Source organism: Lissotriton vulgaris, chromosome 8, assembly GCF_964263255.1.
Source record: "Lissotriton vulgaris chromosome 8, aLisVul1.2, whole genome shotgun sequence".
Lineage (NCBI taxonomy): Eukaryota > Metazoa > Chordata > Amphibia > Caudata > Salamandridae > Lissotriton > Lissotriton vulgaris.
This window is the reverse complement of record NC_141696.1, coordinates 139,449,396-139,466,220: the sequence shown is the minus strand read 5'-3', so window position 1 is coordinate 139,466,220 and position 16,825 is coordinate 139,449,396. Positions and strand designations below refer to the sequence as shown.

Genomic DNA, 16,825 nt, shown 5'->3' with positions numbered 1-16,825 from the left:
GCCAGCAGGAAGATACAGAAAAGGCTATAGTTGTATAGGGGTCCTTTGCGGAGATGAGGGCAAGCACTTCAGTAAAGGCGGAGGAATATACCAAAACAGCCAACAGCATTAGGGGAGGGAAAAATATTCCACAGGACAGGGCAAAGAAGTGATTACAAATATTTTGAGCCAATGGCTGAAGGAGGTTGAAGAAAGCCAATGGATGAAAGGGGGGTATGCACAGCCAGACCTAAACAAAGTGACAAAGACACTAACTGTCTTAAACTATTGCAGAGAGAAAGTGTTTGATCTTACCCTGGCAGCGCCTTTGTGTCTGTCAACAGATGCTTAATCTCCAGCAGCAAGGTTATTTGGGGCACTAGTTCTGAAACTGTCATAGTTGTGATATTCCCCTGATAATAAACACTGGCCCAACTCAAACCTTCCATTAAAGTACATTATCTTGGCATGATAAACAAAGAATACAGAAGAGATCAATTTTCCAAATAAAAATGTGAATGAAACGAGAACCATCCTTAATAAGGTTCAACTGAGAATTGTGAAAGAAGGGAATTTCAGTACGGTCCCATTCCACCCTAAGAGAGCCTCCCTTGCATAGCCCACTAACCAGAGGACAGTGGGTTGTGCTAGAGGTCTGTATGGACCACTCATGTCAATCCTTGCTCTGCTACTTCCCCAGCTTGAACCCACTTACACAAGCAGCACTGCAGGACCAGGTGGGGTGGGGGGAGATAAGATAGAGAAAAGGTAGAGGAGAGGGTGAGATGAAGGAATTAAAAGAGGGGGCATACAGGAGATGAAGTGAGAGAGAGAAAGAAGAGGGATGATCGAGGAAGAAAGTGGTGAGCAATGATAAATTGAAAGGATGAATATGGGTTAGAGGCACAGATAATATTACAGGAAAACAGGCGCACATAGAAGAGAGTAAACAATATTATAAGAGGCTGAGAGGGGCAGGACCAAGTGCAACAACAGAAACACAGACAAGCTTCCACTTCAAAAGACCACTGCAGTTGCCGCATGGAGAGGACAGTGACAGAGTGGTCTTGGAGTCTAAACAACCCATCAGCCTCCAAGGCTAGCGTGATTGACAGTGTGAGGAGTAGGCAGCTATGGGTAATATATGGGGTAGACATTAGTGGGCCGTGTGAAGAGCTGATACTAGTGGATTGTCTGAGGAGCAGACACCAATGAGTACGTGTAGAGCAGACACGAATGGGTAGAATGTGGGGTCAACACTAGTGGAAAGCATGACAAATGGGAAATGGCAGTCAGCACAAAATGCTGGGATAGAAGAGTAGTGTAAAGAGCTAATAATGATGGGCTCTGTGAGGAACTGGCAGTGAATGGCTGGTTGTGAAGCTGCCACCGGTTAGTGTGAGGACCTTGCACTGGTGGGCAGTGTGCAAAGGTGGCACTGGGGGTTAAGGTGAGGAGTGTGAATTGGCGTTGGTACAGGGAGCGGACACTGTTGTATAATGTACACATAGGACACCGATGGATGCTGAAAGGCACATGCTGGTTGCACGAGCTAACACTGGCTGGCAGCATGAGCAGTCCGTTCGTGCTTGGACTCAACTACCTCGGTGTTGTAGCGAATGTCATACTCATTTTAACAACCAAGGATAGGTTTCATAATGTATCCATTGGTTAAACTGTTTTCATATCTCAGGACATCTCATGACTTTTCATAAGTAATTTAACCTTAAGCTTAATATATAATGTTTTCTTATAAATATAAAAAAATAAAAAGTTGCAAATTTTTGTAATGTTGGTTCAGACGCACACGAAGATCCTTGTGTGCATTGTTTTACATATTGAAAATAGCCCAGCAGCAGGCTAGAACTTTAGGACATTTTTGTCATGATGTCACAGCCCAAGCTGGAGATACTGGGCTTTTTGACCTGTAATGGCTATGAGCGCACTTGAACACCAATCTATGCTCCACGTCCTCACCTGCGATAGATGTGACTGTGAAAAGAAATCAGGAAACTGCAAAGGCTGGATCAAGTAAACCTCTGTCACCACTTTCTGGAATGAAGGTGGAGGCTCTGGAGGTTTGAATGCAGGCCTGCTCTTGCCGCTGAGAGAGGATGCCCGCCCTCAGGGGAAGCTGAAGAGATGGGAACTGCAGGGACAGGCAGAGCAGATCTAATTAACATAGCCTGTGAAGTCGGTCTGGAGCTATTAGGATCTATTGTGCACAACCCTAGCAAATTTTCTCCCGAACCTAAGAAAACAGAGGGACGGGAGGAAATGCGTAGCAGAAATGGAAGTTCCATCTCTGGCGAAATGCATCTTCCAGGGCTGTCTGCAGGGGAAACTGCAGGTTTCGTAATTGCAGACATTGAGTGTTCTTGCAAGTGACAACGAGATCCACCAGAGGGTGAAAATGGACTAAAAAGCCTCAGGTAAAAAAGCCATTTGTAATCGACAAGATAGATCCTACTGGGATCAGTGGTCCGCATATTCAAGGAGAGTGTCAGGTCGTTCATGGTCAGCCAGACATCATGAGTCTTAGCCGAGGACCACAGCTTCAGAACGTGCAATCACAAGAGGAGCATGTTCACATCACCTTGCTTGTTGGTGCACCACATCACAGTCGTATTGTTCATCAGGACATGGACCAATTGACCCCCAGATAGAAGGCAGGAATGTCTTGAGGGCCGAGAGAATTGCCCAGAGCTTGAGCACGTGATGTGTGAGCTCTGCTCTGAAGGATACCACAGGCCTCTCTGATTTCCAACTGCCCTAACCGAGGGAGGAGGACTCTGAAACCACAGTGATCACTGCAGTAGAGCTTCCGGCATGTTAGATGATCCCACACCAGCCACTACTGTAGGTCTCAGCCTGCGTCCTGGGAAATCCGACGGTTCTCTGTCAGAACTTCCCATTGCTCGGGGAATTGAAAACAGATACACCACATCAACGCATGCATGTGTCATTGAGCAGGATACAAGGTGGGGCAGGTCCACTATTAATCTCATGCAAATAGGGCACCGTTTTCTGTATTCTTATTCCAATTAATTCATCTGTTGACTCTTTAAAAGCTTCCTTTTAACTTTTATGTGTTGTATAAATTGTTTTATGTACACTTTTATACTTCGATTACCATTGAACGTTGCTAGATGAGGGCCTCCATGACTGCACTATAAATGATGGTCTTGGACAATTTTAACGGCCCTTGCACTGTATAGGTTTTGCATACGCACTCTAAAGAGCGAGGATTAGGATCCAAGCAAAATTCAAGATGTTGGCGAAGTAGGCAGATCCACTTTGAGATAAATGCTCCTTTCCTTTAACATTCATGTGCTGTATAAATTGTTCTATGTACTTTTTTATACTTCGGTTACCATTGAACGGTGCTAGATGAGGGCCTCCATGACTGCACTAAAAATGATGGTCCTGGGTAATTTTAACGGCCCTTGCACTGTATAGGTTTTGCATACGCACTCTAAAGAGTGAGGATTAGGATCCAAGCAAAATTCAAGATGTTGCCGAAGTAAGCAGATGCACTTTATTGAGATATAATCATTGGCTGGCCCCTCACATCAAAGACAGGCACGTGGAATAGTAGAATAACTTAGGATCACTGGAATGGTCCTTTTACTTTCTTGGCATGGATTGTGTATTTAACGGATTTAGTTGTTATTAATAAACATATGCCTTTATGCTGTCCGAGTATATCACAAGCACAGTCATATAACTCTTCAATAAATGATTAATGTTTGTTCTTTGCATAACATATGCATTTTATTGTATTACATCTTTCGCTTAATGAAATGGTTTGTATATTGCCAAATTATTTATGGCTTTTATATTCAAGGGTAATTTTTGGATTATTGTGATTGGCGAGAGGATGAAATGATAAAGTTAAGCAACATGTTTGCAATTGTCACCAACAATGTGCTATTTGGTGCCTCATGCAGAGCAATGGTTATCCTTTTGAATTGAATGCACTGTACTGCATTTTTATTGTGCTTTTATGGCAGAAATAAAGTTTTGCGATGATGATGATGATGTCTCATTGAGCTAGATACTAGAGGCAAACAGCCAAGGTCAGAAGCTCCATCCTGATACCTTCAGATCACAACTTGATTGTCCCAAGCTCGTTGGGTAGGGGGAAGGCCTTGAGGCAGCTAGAGTCCAACTCTGCCCTGATGAAAAGGAGACACTTGGAGGGCTGGATGTAGGACTTTGGAAGGTTGACTAAAAACCTCAGGGTGCATAGCAAGGAAATAATGGCCTGCAGGTGGCGCAAGCACATCGAGGAGTGGGAACACGGAGGTGCCCAACCTGCTAAAGTGTGCCGTAATCACAGACATAATAGGGGATGATAATCATCACCAGTGTGAAGTCTGGAGTGGGGAAGGGGCTGATAATCATCACCAGTGTGAAGACTGGAGTGGGGAAGAGGCTGATGTAATCCCAAACTGGAGTACCACAAAGCGATAGTGGGTAGAGCCCACCACAAAATGCCGATACCTCTTGTTTGAATGCAGAATCGGAACATGACTTGACCTGCAAGTTGAGAGACACCACCCAGCTCCAGAGACAAAGAGACCTGTATCAGGGAAAGCATTTTGAAGCTCTCTGGTATTCAGACAGAAAAGGTCCAGAATAGGACAATCTTTTTTAGGAACAAGTAAATAATTGGATCATCATCCTTGCCCGATGTCATTCTCCATGACTAATTTCACGACCCCTTTGCTCAACAGAGATGAAGAATGTGGGCAAGGTCGTCCGAGGTAACAGAAGGAACAGGGGAAAGAAAGACACCAACTTCTGGAAGGGAAGGGCATAGACTCTCTTGACAATTTGTAAGACCCCAATGACCTGAAGTGATGGATTGCCAGCCTAACAAGTGAAAGGACACATGTTTCCCCTATAGGCTGCACATACTCCCACAAGGGTGGATTAAGGTGGTTTTGCAGGATGTTGGGGGAATGGGGACTATTGTTGTTTCCCCTAATGGACTTTGGAGCAACTCTGCCACAGTAACGGAAAAAGATCTTGTTGGGCTGCTGCACTGGCTAACGGGGCTGGTGGCATCAAAAGTATGAGCCCTGAGAATATCTCCAGAACTTTGGCATTGCTGCTGAAACTGGCGATCATGGAGAGCCAGCCCCAAGGACCAAATCATAGCTCAATATAGCTTGAATCTGTCTTCTTTCCAGGGAGACACACTCCATTGAAGGACATACGGCCTGTTGAATATCCAGGCACGATTGGGTATGGCAATGGAAAAGCCCATGATCTGTGCCACCACATCCATTGTATCCAGGCCAGCAGAGTATCCTCTTGACCACACCTTGCCCATTAAGCACAACTTCTATGAAATGGTCACAAACATGGTCTGGGACGTCTGGAATTACCATTTCCTCCATCTCCCACAAGGCATGAGAGTAATAGTTCAGGAGGCAAATTGCATTCATGGACCAAATGGTAAGCTCCGTGAGGAGAAGACTTTTTGTTCTGCATTTCCTTAATACTTTATGACACCCCTATCAGTAGAAGAAAGAAAAGACTCACAGTTTTTCTTAGAGGAAGAGGCAGACTGAATGACAAGACCATAGAGCGGGGCGAACTACCAAACATTCTGGGTATTCAGGAGGTGGATGATGGTGGTGGGCGATATAGCAGTTCACTGCAGGGGCAGACACTGGGTTGCTGGGAGAGACCAAAATAGGGTGCATCAGCGCCTCATTGAAGGTGATCAAGCTGTAGATTTTCTGTGAGGAGGACAACCTCGGTCTCCTCAACAGGGAAAGTCAACTCAAGGACCTCAGTGGCCTTGCGCAGATCACCTTTAAATTATGCCACTTCCTCAGTGGGAGGTGCTGAAGGACACTTCAAATCCACCTTTGGGGAAGTATATAGACTGCTGGCATTTTGCAGGAACAGATCGTCACTAGCATCCATCTAGATGGGTTGAAGAAGGTGGCCTGTCTCACTGCTGTCATCATCAGCGTGGTACACAATGTTCTGAATGTGACTATTATTTGAATATGAGCCGAACACTCATCCAATACAAATTTACCAAAGTACTCTTCATGAGGCAAAAGGCCTTTAAGAGGATTTCTTCTCAAGTAAATGCTCTGCTTTGCATTGCTTTGAAACCTGACCAAAATAGCATTCGTGTTTGGAAAATTAGCTATGCTTTGTAGCAGACCTGAAAATAGCCCCAGTGACATTGAGGGTAGTGCTTGTGATTGAGCAGCTGGCAAGGTCTTCGGCAGAAAAAAAGGGTTGGACGGCCCTGGAATGGCATGAGGAAGAAGATGAGAAGATTGACCAGCACTGGGGACAGAGCCACTGGCAGAAGCCCAGTCAGACCCTCCATTGACTTCTCTGGTGCCCGCAGGCACACCAGAGCGATAAAGAGTTGAGTGGAAGAGGGTCCACTTCCCCTACGTGAAAGCCGCAATTTGTATGGGGTCAGTAATAGGTGTTGGAAAATCTAGGAAAGGAGATGAAGCTTTAAATCCTGGAGCCAGAACCAGGCCTGTATCTGGAAACTGGTCCATCGCCACCAAAAATAATCTATGAAGATGACATCAAGACCAGGGTCAGTCAATGAAGGCGCCACTAGACAACCTACATTTTGACGGGGATTGATATCAAGAAGCACACTTGACAAGCATCTTGTACTTATTCCTAGAGGACTTGTCCTTGGAAGCAACCCTGTTCAAGGACGTGCTAGTCGACGGTGATACTTTGAGCAGAACCTGTATCTGGTGCAGCGACATACATCCCAAGCCACACCATGAAGATTTTGGCCTCTCACCGCTTGCTGACACTGGCATGCCTGAAAGGCGGGACAAGAGTTAAACCCTGAAATCTGCACTTGAGACATCCTGATAACACAGCAACATTCGTAATTTGTGTAGGAAATGTTTTGGGGAGAACAACTCTAGATTCACATTAAAGTGTGAGGAAAAGAGAAACAGGTGTCAGTGCTCTACAGGGACACCTTATATGACCCAGTGATGATATATATCCATAGAACGAGAGGGAACCGAAGTGCCACCTACCAGTGCAGGAGAGCTATTTAAAGTTAACGAATCCAGTCTCGAACCTGGTAGAGATTCAACAAGGGAGGACTCTGGTGGTAGAAATATCTAACAGAAACATAGGGCCACAAGAGTCAAAAGTCTCAAGAACTGCACTCCCTTAAGTGTCCTGTCAGGCAGTAAAACACTATCATCTTTATACAAGAAAAGCACCATCAGAGAAGAGTTTATTACTTTACCAATGAACCGAACAGAGACCAATTTTGATTCTGGGAGATTCAAGGAGAACCCTAGTTTGTGAAGAAAGGTCATAGTTTTACTAACTGCATCTTCAGACCTTTATCCATGAAGGCATCTGTTTAGAGCCTACCACCCTGCAATAGGAAACACTGCACTTCCTGTAGTCCTAAGCATGCTGCTACCTTAGACAACACCTTTATGAAGAAAACCCGAGGTGCTGATGTTAACCTTTGAACTAAAAGTGCCAGCCTGCCACCATGAAGTGGAAGAGTGTCCTGTTTTCTGAAAGATTTCCTATGTGGAAAGAGACAAATCATGTCTTGAGAAATCACCCACTTAAGTAGTGCTGTTAGAACCTACACCACAGACACAATTCTAAATTTTTCTAGCTTCATAAATATGTTAATTGTCCTCAAGCTGCTATGGGTCTCATATTTCCTACCTTCTTTAGGGGATGAGTATTGGGCGTTGAACCCTGTATTTCTTTTAATCAGAACTGCCTCCTTAAGGGCCCGCTTCGGTAACACCTCTTTCACAAGTTAGCTCTGCCATTTTCTGTTCTTGACAATTATAGTAAAGCTTTTGAACATTTACTGAACACTTCTTTCACAATATACAGGACCTAGAAGTTCCACATCAGCCATTTGTAGGACACAAAGTTCATCATCATCCTGCTACCCAGCGCTGCATTGGTTCTAAGCGTGTTATTAAAGTGTTCCTTCTGGACAGAGCCTGCCTGTTGCATCATTTTCATTTTATCTCTCCCAAAACTCTTCAATGTCTCTTACCAATGAATGTGCCTTTGAAATGGGTGGTCCATATTAAAGCCTGGCCTCTATTGAGGAATAGGGCATTGCTCTTTGTGGTGAAAAAAAGACTCTGGTTTCACAAAGAAATGTAAAGGTATAGGGTCCTTCTTGATTAATTAATCTTTCTTTAATGCCTGGTACATATTGCGCCAAAATAATTTCTCACCATCCAAAGGCCTATCCAATTACTGCAATGAACACAGAAAACAGATAATGCAGGTCAGGAATGCACTTTCACTGCAACACAAATACTTATGCCTCTGGCAATTAAGGACACTTGATCTAAGTAAAAGATATACAAAAAAGGGCTTCCTTCATATTCACCTAATGACAACTTGTGTAAGATCTAGCCACTGAAAGTTTTCAGCCATTGAGTTTTTAAAAGCCGCAGCAAAAGGAAAACTAGACTGTCGCCCATAGGTCTGTAACCCGATCAAGCACAGTCACAGGAGACTTCAATTACCAGGTATTTGGGCCTCTTAAAAAGCAGCATAGCAAGGAGTATGATCACAAGACAGAGAGATCTGAAGACATTTATTGAGAACATTCACATGTGAACAGCTGAAAGCACTAACCTCTTGCCAATTCTGAATTTCCTCAAACACAACCTAAAAGAAAATCTGATTTTAAAGTAATCACCAACCCAGTCTCCAATAAAAACGTCTCATCTGTTTTTGAAGTACTTTCATCATTCTTTTTTATGTTTGGTTTAATAACTTGTGTGACTTTTTGAGAGACAGGAGAGCCAATACAAATGCTGCTAATTGCAGTGAAAAGACCTTTTGGCACCGTAAGTTCAGTCCATGAACACGGACAATGGATTCTGTGCCAAAACTCTCTCAAAAGCTGGGGGAATATGACAAGTTATCCACCTTGCTATCAAAAGGATTTGTAGAACTCTCAGAAGTCCATGGCACCACAGCACAGCAGACCAGCAGACAAGTGTTGCTTGAAGTGGCTTTGCACGTGTGATACCACACTCATCAGTACACTGAAAAAGTTGGGGCCCAAATCATTTCTTTAAATTCTAGTACTGGATCCAGCTAGCCCTATATGTATAGAGAGGAATGGGTCTTTTTAGGTCTCGGCCTAGAGACGCGCGAAGCGCGTTCTCGGCAGAGAACTATTGTAATCATGTCAGCCGCCAAAGCCGACAAAAGGAGACAAGAGCTGGGCACGCGCCCAGCAATCCTAATGGGAGAGGGAGCGACAAGTGCTGGCCACGTGTGGATTCAGTCGCGAACACGCTCATGGCGCCAGCGTCCCCGCCGCGCGCCGATCACTGCTCTCTTCCTGGCCGGCATCGAGAAGTTTCACAACGCAGTGAGGGCACTGAGAGGTAGGTGCTTGTTTGTATTTATATATTAAATGCATTGCTGTTCCTCAGGTCACGCCATGTGGGTTTCAGGCAGGTTACAGCCTGGTAAGGTGGGATAACGAGCACAGTGCATTACATTGTGACTGTTTGGTTAGTGTCGGATATTGGGGAGAAGGGTTACCGTGTGTTTGTCATATTTATTGACCTGTCTTGGCAATATCTGCCTAAGATGAGTGCCTTCAAGTGTGTCCTGAATGGCAGTGAGTTATTATTGAGTGTTATTTCCTCCGTTAGAACATTCAGGAGTTTTGGGGTCCATGCAGGAATGTGTTTTTTCAGAGCGTTGCTCTTCCTCCTTAGACATTTTCAGAATCAGGTATGTTTTGTTTCTGTGGTGCGCGCCCCTGCAGTGATCACAAGCATGTCTTTTAAGTATGTGGGAATTCATTTCCGTGGGCCCTCGCTCTCTGCTCCTGTTACAGCTCTGTAGTGCCACGCTCGTGTGTGAACACTCACAATAAGAGTCTGTTTACCAACAGTGTCTTCCGAATTTCAAACACTTGGCACTACCGCTCTGCGACGCTGCCTTCCTGTCTCTTTCCCTGCATTTATCTCTCTGTTCCTGCCTTTCTCTCTCTCCGTTCCTGCCTTGCTCTCTCTCCGTTCCTGCCTTTCTCTCTCTCCGTTCCTGCCTTTCTCTCTCTCCGTTCCTGCTTTTCTCCCTCCGTTCCTGTCTTTTTCTCTCTCTGTTCCTGTCTTTTTCTCTCTCTGTTCCTGTCTTTTTCTCTCTCTGTTCCTGTCTTTTTCTCTCTGTTCCTGTCTTTTTCTCTCTGTTCCTGTCTCCTTTTCTCTCTGTTCCTGTCTCCTTTACTGCCCTTCTCTTTTTGCCGGCTGCCATATACCCCGGGGAGCTGTGGACAGAGGCACCGGTTGTCGACGTTCAAAAACTGGCCTCCAGTGACACAGACTCCACCCCACTCACACCCCGCCAGCCGGTATATGCCTGCTGATATAAATGGCCAATCCATCCTCTGCGAGTGTGCCTTGTAAGGGCACCCAGATTTTTCGCCTGGAAATGGGCTCGGCCCACAATGTGAAAAGTGTTTTGGCCGCGAACAATGACGTTTAGTTAGGTTGTTTCAGTAGCAATCGCTAGTGATGCAGCTGTGGGGAAAGTGGCACGTTATGATCTATAAAATAAAAAGCTGAGCTTGCAAAAGAAAAGTTCGCAGTACAGGCACGGGTGCGCAGGCCATGGTTTGGGGGCAGGGGCAGGAGAGGTGGCGGGAAGAAGAAAATAGGGTGGACGTTCAATCTAATCAGTTATTTTTCATTACTTTGCTTTGAATTTTGCAATTTGATATATTGACCACCTTTCTATATTGCACATTTTAGGCCCACACTATTGTCTTTTCAATCTACGACTCTTTACTTTTCAATGGTTGAAACATTTCAAGCAGCATCTTTGCGGCATGCGATTAACGCATCAGCAGAAGCTCTCCATGGGGTCCCAGTCACAGAGAGGAGCAGACGCAACAGCCAAGGGCCAGGAAAGTGAGGCTCATGGAACAGAATGTGAATGCTGCACCAACGAGACGAGAGCAGTGTGCGTGCCTGTGAGTGCTGAAAAACACAGAGTAGAGCATGCCGCCGAGCTAAAGGCTTTTGAGACAGTGACCGTCATGGCACTGAGGCAGGAAAGCAAAGTAATTATGTATCGGAGCAGGAGACGGAGTTAATTAGCCTTAAGGAAGAGAGAGCTGAGGACCCTTGTAACACTAACGTGACAGCAAAGAGAGGTGCCTGCTGCGTGTAACTGTGAAGGGGCACCTCCAGAGCAGGCTTAAGCTACGTACACTAGGCATGGGCAAAGGAAGTAGGGAGGCTGAAGCATCTCAAAAATAAGGTTTGGGGTTCAGAAAATGCTGGAACGATAAGAAGCATTTGAAATGCAATTGGTCTCGCATTTACGCGACTATAAGCTATTGACATTGTAAAAAAAAATACCTTTTATTTACATTTGGTTTTTAAAACACAAATAAAAGGCATTGTCATTTACAACGCCAATAGCTCTCACAAGGGCGAGACCTATTGCATTGCAAATGCTTGTTTTATATGGTTACTCACTGTCTGGAGGAGCGGAATTTACTAGACATATTTCTGTGTTTCTTTACTAATGGTGTGATTGACAAACTTTCAGAGCCTGTATTGCATAAGAAGAGGGAACTAGCCTATTAATGGCTCAAAAAAGGCCACTCGGACCTGACAGGGCAACTTGCTCTGATCATGATTTTCTTCCTTTAGAGAGGCTAATTTTAGAGCGCATGCAGACGTAAAAGACAACATTTGGAGCAGCCATGTAGGTGTTTTTGATACAACCTTAGATGCTTTCTGCACCTTCAAAACATACAGGATCTTGTGCTCATGCTGGGAGCTCAAAATAACAACAAAAAAAGCCAATACAACATTGAATTTACCACAACATCAGAATTTACTCTCCAGCCAGTCCAGATGTTTGTGGCACAGAAAAGAGAACTGAAGGGATTGCGCACAAAAGTTATATTTATGCACAGGGGCATTGATATTTTTGGTGCTGATCATTGTCTTGTGGCCTTTCTGCTGTGGGGTCCTTTCTATATGCTTGGCCTGGATTTCCAGCCTCTCTTCTCTAAGGTACCACAGCAAAGGCTGCGACAAAAGTGGTGCTGCGTGGTAGGGCCACAAATATGTTTTCAGGGTCCCAGCCTGTGGCTCTGCTATTTTCAAAGAAATATTCTGCAGACTGAATTATATCCACTAGAAGTATATGTTTTCAGACCACACAAACACACCCACCCATTTACCTTCTTATGCAGGAAAAAGCTGGAAAGGGATCTCTACGTTTCAGAAAGGGGGAGAAGAATGAAGTAGGTTGCTTGCCCTATTTTCATCAGAAAGATATAGGGCCAGATGTACAATGCATTTTACAGGATGCAAACGACCCATTGGGCCTCGTATGACCGGTAAAATGCATTTTCCTATGTACGAACCCAATTTTGCAAATTGGTAACCTATTACAGACTTGTAAAATAGGATTTGCAAGTCGCTATTCGGAAGGGGCATGCAAAGGGTGTCCCTTCCTAATACCGAGTCGCAGGGGGATGTACAATTGTTTTGCGACTGGAATGCGGTTGCAAAACAATCGCAGTTTACCACCTACTTCATGCAGATGGTAGCCCATTCGCAAATAGGAAGGGATCCCTATGGAACCCCTTTCCCTTTGTGGAGGTTAGTGAAAAGTTTTTTAAGAGCAGACAGTGGTTCCACGGACCACTGCATACCCTTAAACAAGCATTTGCAATGCAATAGGTCTCGCAGATATGTGGTGTCGCTAGATAATTAGTTCCAAGGCGGGGTAAGAATGTAGCAAGCAACGAACTGCCGGCGCTGCACAGGAGATATTCGCCCGTCGCCAGGCTCCTGACAGAGCCTTAGGAAGTTTGAGGGGGCAGGAAGCAGATGGAAATACTGACAGACAAAAAGCAGTACTTTCAGTAGCGTGCTGTTTCGGCTTTTTGGGTTTCACTAATGGGTGTAATTGTTGGTGTTTCTTTCTTATCACGCACATAACGGTGAAAGACGAACTACGATTCTGTTGTGTCTATACAAAATAGAGCCACGCAGGTAGTCAAGCCACTTCAAACACGATCACAACAAACATTATCCAGAGGTGTTTTGGAAGGGAAAGCACGCAGGGCACGCTGCACATCGTGCCTGCAGGACCAGAAACTCTTTAAAGAAAATAGTGCTTACAGACAAAAATAAACACTGTGTCGCAACCGAAGTCAAAGGGCCAATCGCCATGGGAGGTTTCAAATGAAAATAAGGCGGTACTAAGGAGGGACTAACAAGGCCACCTTGATTAAGGAATCAGAAGCCAGCATTTACAAAGGACAACAACACAAGCCAATGAAAAATATAGGTGGAAAGTGGGCAGGGCTTCAAATTCCTAACTCAATACAACATGGCTCGCAAAGCAGCGCATGTGCTGCCGAGGCTTGACATAAAAATGAAACAGAAATGATACATTTGTTTTTATGAAACACATCCCATTTTCTATTAAGGAAAACGGGCTGCATTTAAAAATGAATAAGTTGCTTTATTTAAAAGGAAACACAGACATGGTGGGCTGCTGTCCCCAGCAGGCCACCATCCCTGTGTTACTGCCCATTCTCAATGGGTCGCAAATTGCAACCTGCCACATGAATATTGATGAGGCAGGTCAATTGCGACCCCATTGTGAATTGCTAATGTGTCTGAGACACCTTTGTACATTTCATTTTGCGAGTCTCTAATTGCAAGTCGCACAAAAACAAAATTAGAGACTTGCAAAATGCAATGGTCGTACATCTGGCCCATAGTCTATAAATTAGATAGGAAGTATTTTTTCTTTTCAAATGCGGTTTGTGGTCCTTAGCTTCGAGTCTTTCCACACCATTTCCCCTTATGTGACCAAATACATTTCATGCAAAGTATCAAATGACCTTTAACTCAGATTTAGTGCAACATAAAGGAGACAGAACAAATAAAAAAATACTTCTTAGTTAGACAGCCTAAAATAAAAGGAGGTCGAAGATATCCAAAAATGAAATGAAACAAACAAATCAGGTAGAAATAATACAGAAAATGTGATACTTACCGCTGACAGTCAGCTTTCTGAGTGATCGCTCTCCGAGGGATGAAAGGTCCACATACGCACAACCAACAAGGCGATCAGTGTCTTGTGGCCTTTCTGCGTTGGGATCCTTTCCATATGCTCGCCATACCTGGATTTCCAACCTCTCTTCTCTAAGGTACCACAACAAGGGCTGGTCCTTAGTTAGTTCCACTGATTTTGTCTGCTCAAATAGTGCAGTCACTTGCTTTCCATCCTCTGACACCTTTGGCCTTGCAAGCGGAGAACAGACCGGTTCATTATTGTACACCTTGTACCGGAGATAACAGAAGGTGCTTTTTTTAACATGCTTTTGGCCAGCAAACAGCATGCAGTGCACTGGAAGCCACACCCTTGGAATGGAAACAGTCATAGTCACCAGGTTTTCCTTTCGCTGCCATTCATCACTGTCCTCTGCACTATCTTCCTGTGGTTCATCCTCAACATTCCAGCCCAGCACTCGGGCAGCGTCCGTAACACGATCTCGATCGGTACGATGGGCAAAAGATACAGAGAGCTCTAAGCCCCCCACAACTGTCTGTAGAACACTTGCAGAGTGAGACTGCATCAAATCTTCTGGCAGAGTCACTGGATACCAGCCACTCATACCTACAGTAGAGGAACAAAATATGTTTAACACTTGTGAAGAAAGCAGTCAAAATTACTCTTATATCAGCTTTTTAATCAACGGCGGAATTTTCCTGTTTCATTAACATACATACTGTGTAACATTTGCAAATCAACCAGCCAACTGAATAGTAATATAAAACATTAAAACTAAATATAACAAGTTAGTGCAAGCTTCTCCAAAGAGTAGTAGCCAGCCAGCTACTATTAAGTAGCTCCCCTCTGTGCAGCCCACCCAACTCAATTAGAAGCTTCTGCTTGGTTTAAAAATTAGATGTAAACAGAAGTTGTAAAATGTGTGTATTTTCAGAAATGTGAACTGAGTTTTGGAGAAAAAATGGCGCAATTTCCAAATTATATTTAAAGCTGATATTTGAATGATAAATCGTGTTGCATTGGTAAGATACATTACTAATATTATCACCTTGGTGCAAAGGCTGGGCTGTTGTGTTACCCAGGTCAATGCATTTCAAATTAATAAAGTATTTTTTCACATCACTTATGAAGCACCAAGGTCATCATTCCGGTAATCTTGTACAGGATGACCGCTAATCTTGTTTGATGTGGTCTCTATTACAACACCAATAATATTTGTTTGTAGCTCCGGATGATTTTTATTGAACATAAGTTCCTCTTCTTAAAAGGTTACACAAGCAATCAGACTCCGAATAAACACAACTTTAACTTTCTTAGGATTTTCTATAAATCATACACATTGGGACACCTATAGACCACTGTTTTAAGAGCTCAGTGATCTGTGCATGTATATGCAGGTTGACTTGCCAAAACCCCTTTCCCAGGCTGCACGTTCCTGTGTTTACTGCTTTATATTGGTAAGCATTTACACAGTCCAAGCACCTACCCTTCTTGTACTAAAGGAAGTGTCTGCAATTTTCAGAAGAGCCGAAGTACTAAACAGAGTACCACTGTGCCAACAGCACAAGGAGCTCATGGTATGATAGCTTTTAAATCAGAAGCCTTATTAAACCAAAAAATGTCGAAATATAAGAGAAGATTCTCTCAAAAACACAATTTCAGTTGAAAACTGAAGAGCTCAAGCTCCAGGATCCTCGCAGAAGGAGCCGGAAAAAAGAACTGACCCAACTGTCACCTGTGGTGCATCATGGGAGCAGGGGGTTGCCTTCAGGTCTTAAAGGCACGGTACCCCTACTCTAATGCCTTAAAAGGCAAGGTGTCAGTTTTTCTTTGTTGCTTTATACTCTACTGCAGCCTACTGGCAAATGCCTGCAATTACAGGTTTTTCCTATGGCAATAAAGCATTGGTGTATACAAATGTTTTCCCGCTCTCTTTCTTCCTTAGGGGTTGGGAGAGTACTACTGTATGTATGCTAATTTATGTAATTTTGCGGCAATTTTGCCAGTTGGGAAAGGTCTTAGGCTGCACATATATGTTTTCACATACATATACATATATATTTATATGTATTTTCTATATGCTCCGGGATCCCGCACATGGGCGGGGATTATTCATAGATTATGAGTATGAGTATCCCCTGGATGAGAACTACAATTGTTTGTTAATACCACCTGGGCTTTATACGGTGTATAGTCGCTCACCTGTATATTATTGTTGGGGTACAATCAATAGTAATGGCTTGGAGGTCTCTGGTCTCCAGCTGTGATTCAGTGGGGTCAGCATAAGTCAAAAGGTTGAGAACCACTGTACTAAACCAATAGTGGTAAAGCAAGAAATATAGTCATGTAGTTGACTTGTAAAGGAAAGAGATAAGGGACAGCACTGATATGCAATGGCATTTAGTAGCGGAACCCGTGGACATGCAATGACATTTAGTAGCAGACCCAGCAATATATTATTACCTGATCGCTTGTTCAATAGTTCTCTCGTTGGAACCTTCACAACCCCCAGTAAGTAATCTTGTAATGAGCGAAATCTTGCTTCACCAGCTAAAACAATTTCAAAAATAAAAGTAACATTAACAGACGGACATTCTGCATTCGTTCTTGAATATTTACGACTCTGAACAGAAGTCAGGACTGGTTATATTTTACATTCATGGTCCACACTCATTGGGCTATTGTAATTCAAGAAAGAACCCAACAGTGATGAAAAATGCATTCTTAATAAGGAAATCTGTAATACTGA

At 43.8% G+C, this 16,825-nt stretch overlaps 1 protein-coding gene across 1 annotated transcript in view; it reads right to left on the bottom strand.

Annotated features, from left to right (window-relative positions):
* Positions 1-16,825, bottom strand: part of C2CD3 (C2 domain containing 3 centriole elongation regulator) — a 607,356-nt gene that overhangs the window by 353,661 nt on the left and 236,870 nt on the right. The window contains exons 22-23 of the mRNA XM_086933829.1: positions 16,540-16,626; positions 14,059-14,682 (exon numbers count right to left, since the gene is read on the bottom strand). Coding sequence (XP_086789955.1) covers positions 14,059-14,682; positions 16,540-16,626 — 711 coding nt within the window. The remainder of the gene's footprint in view (positions 1-14,058; positions 14,683-16,539; positions 16,627-16,825) is intronic.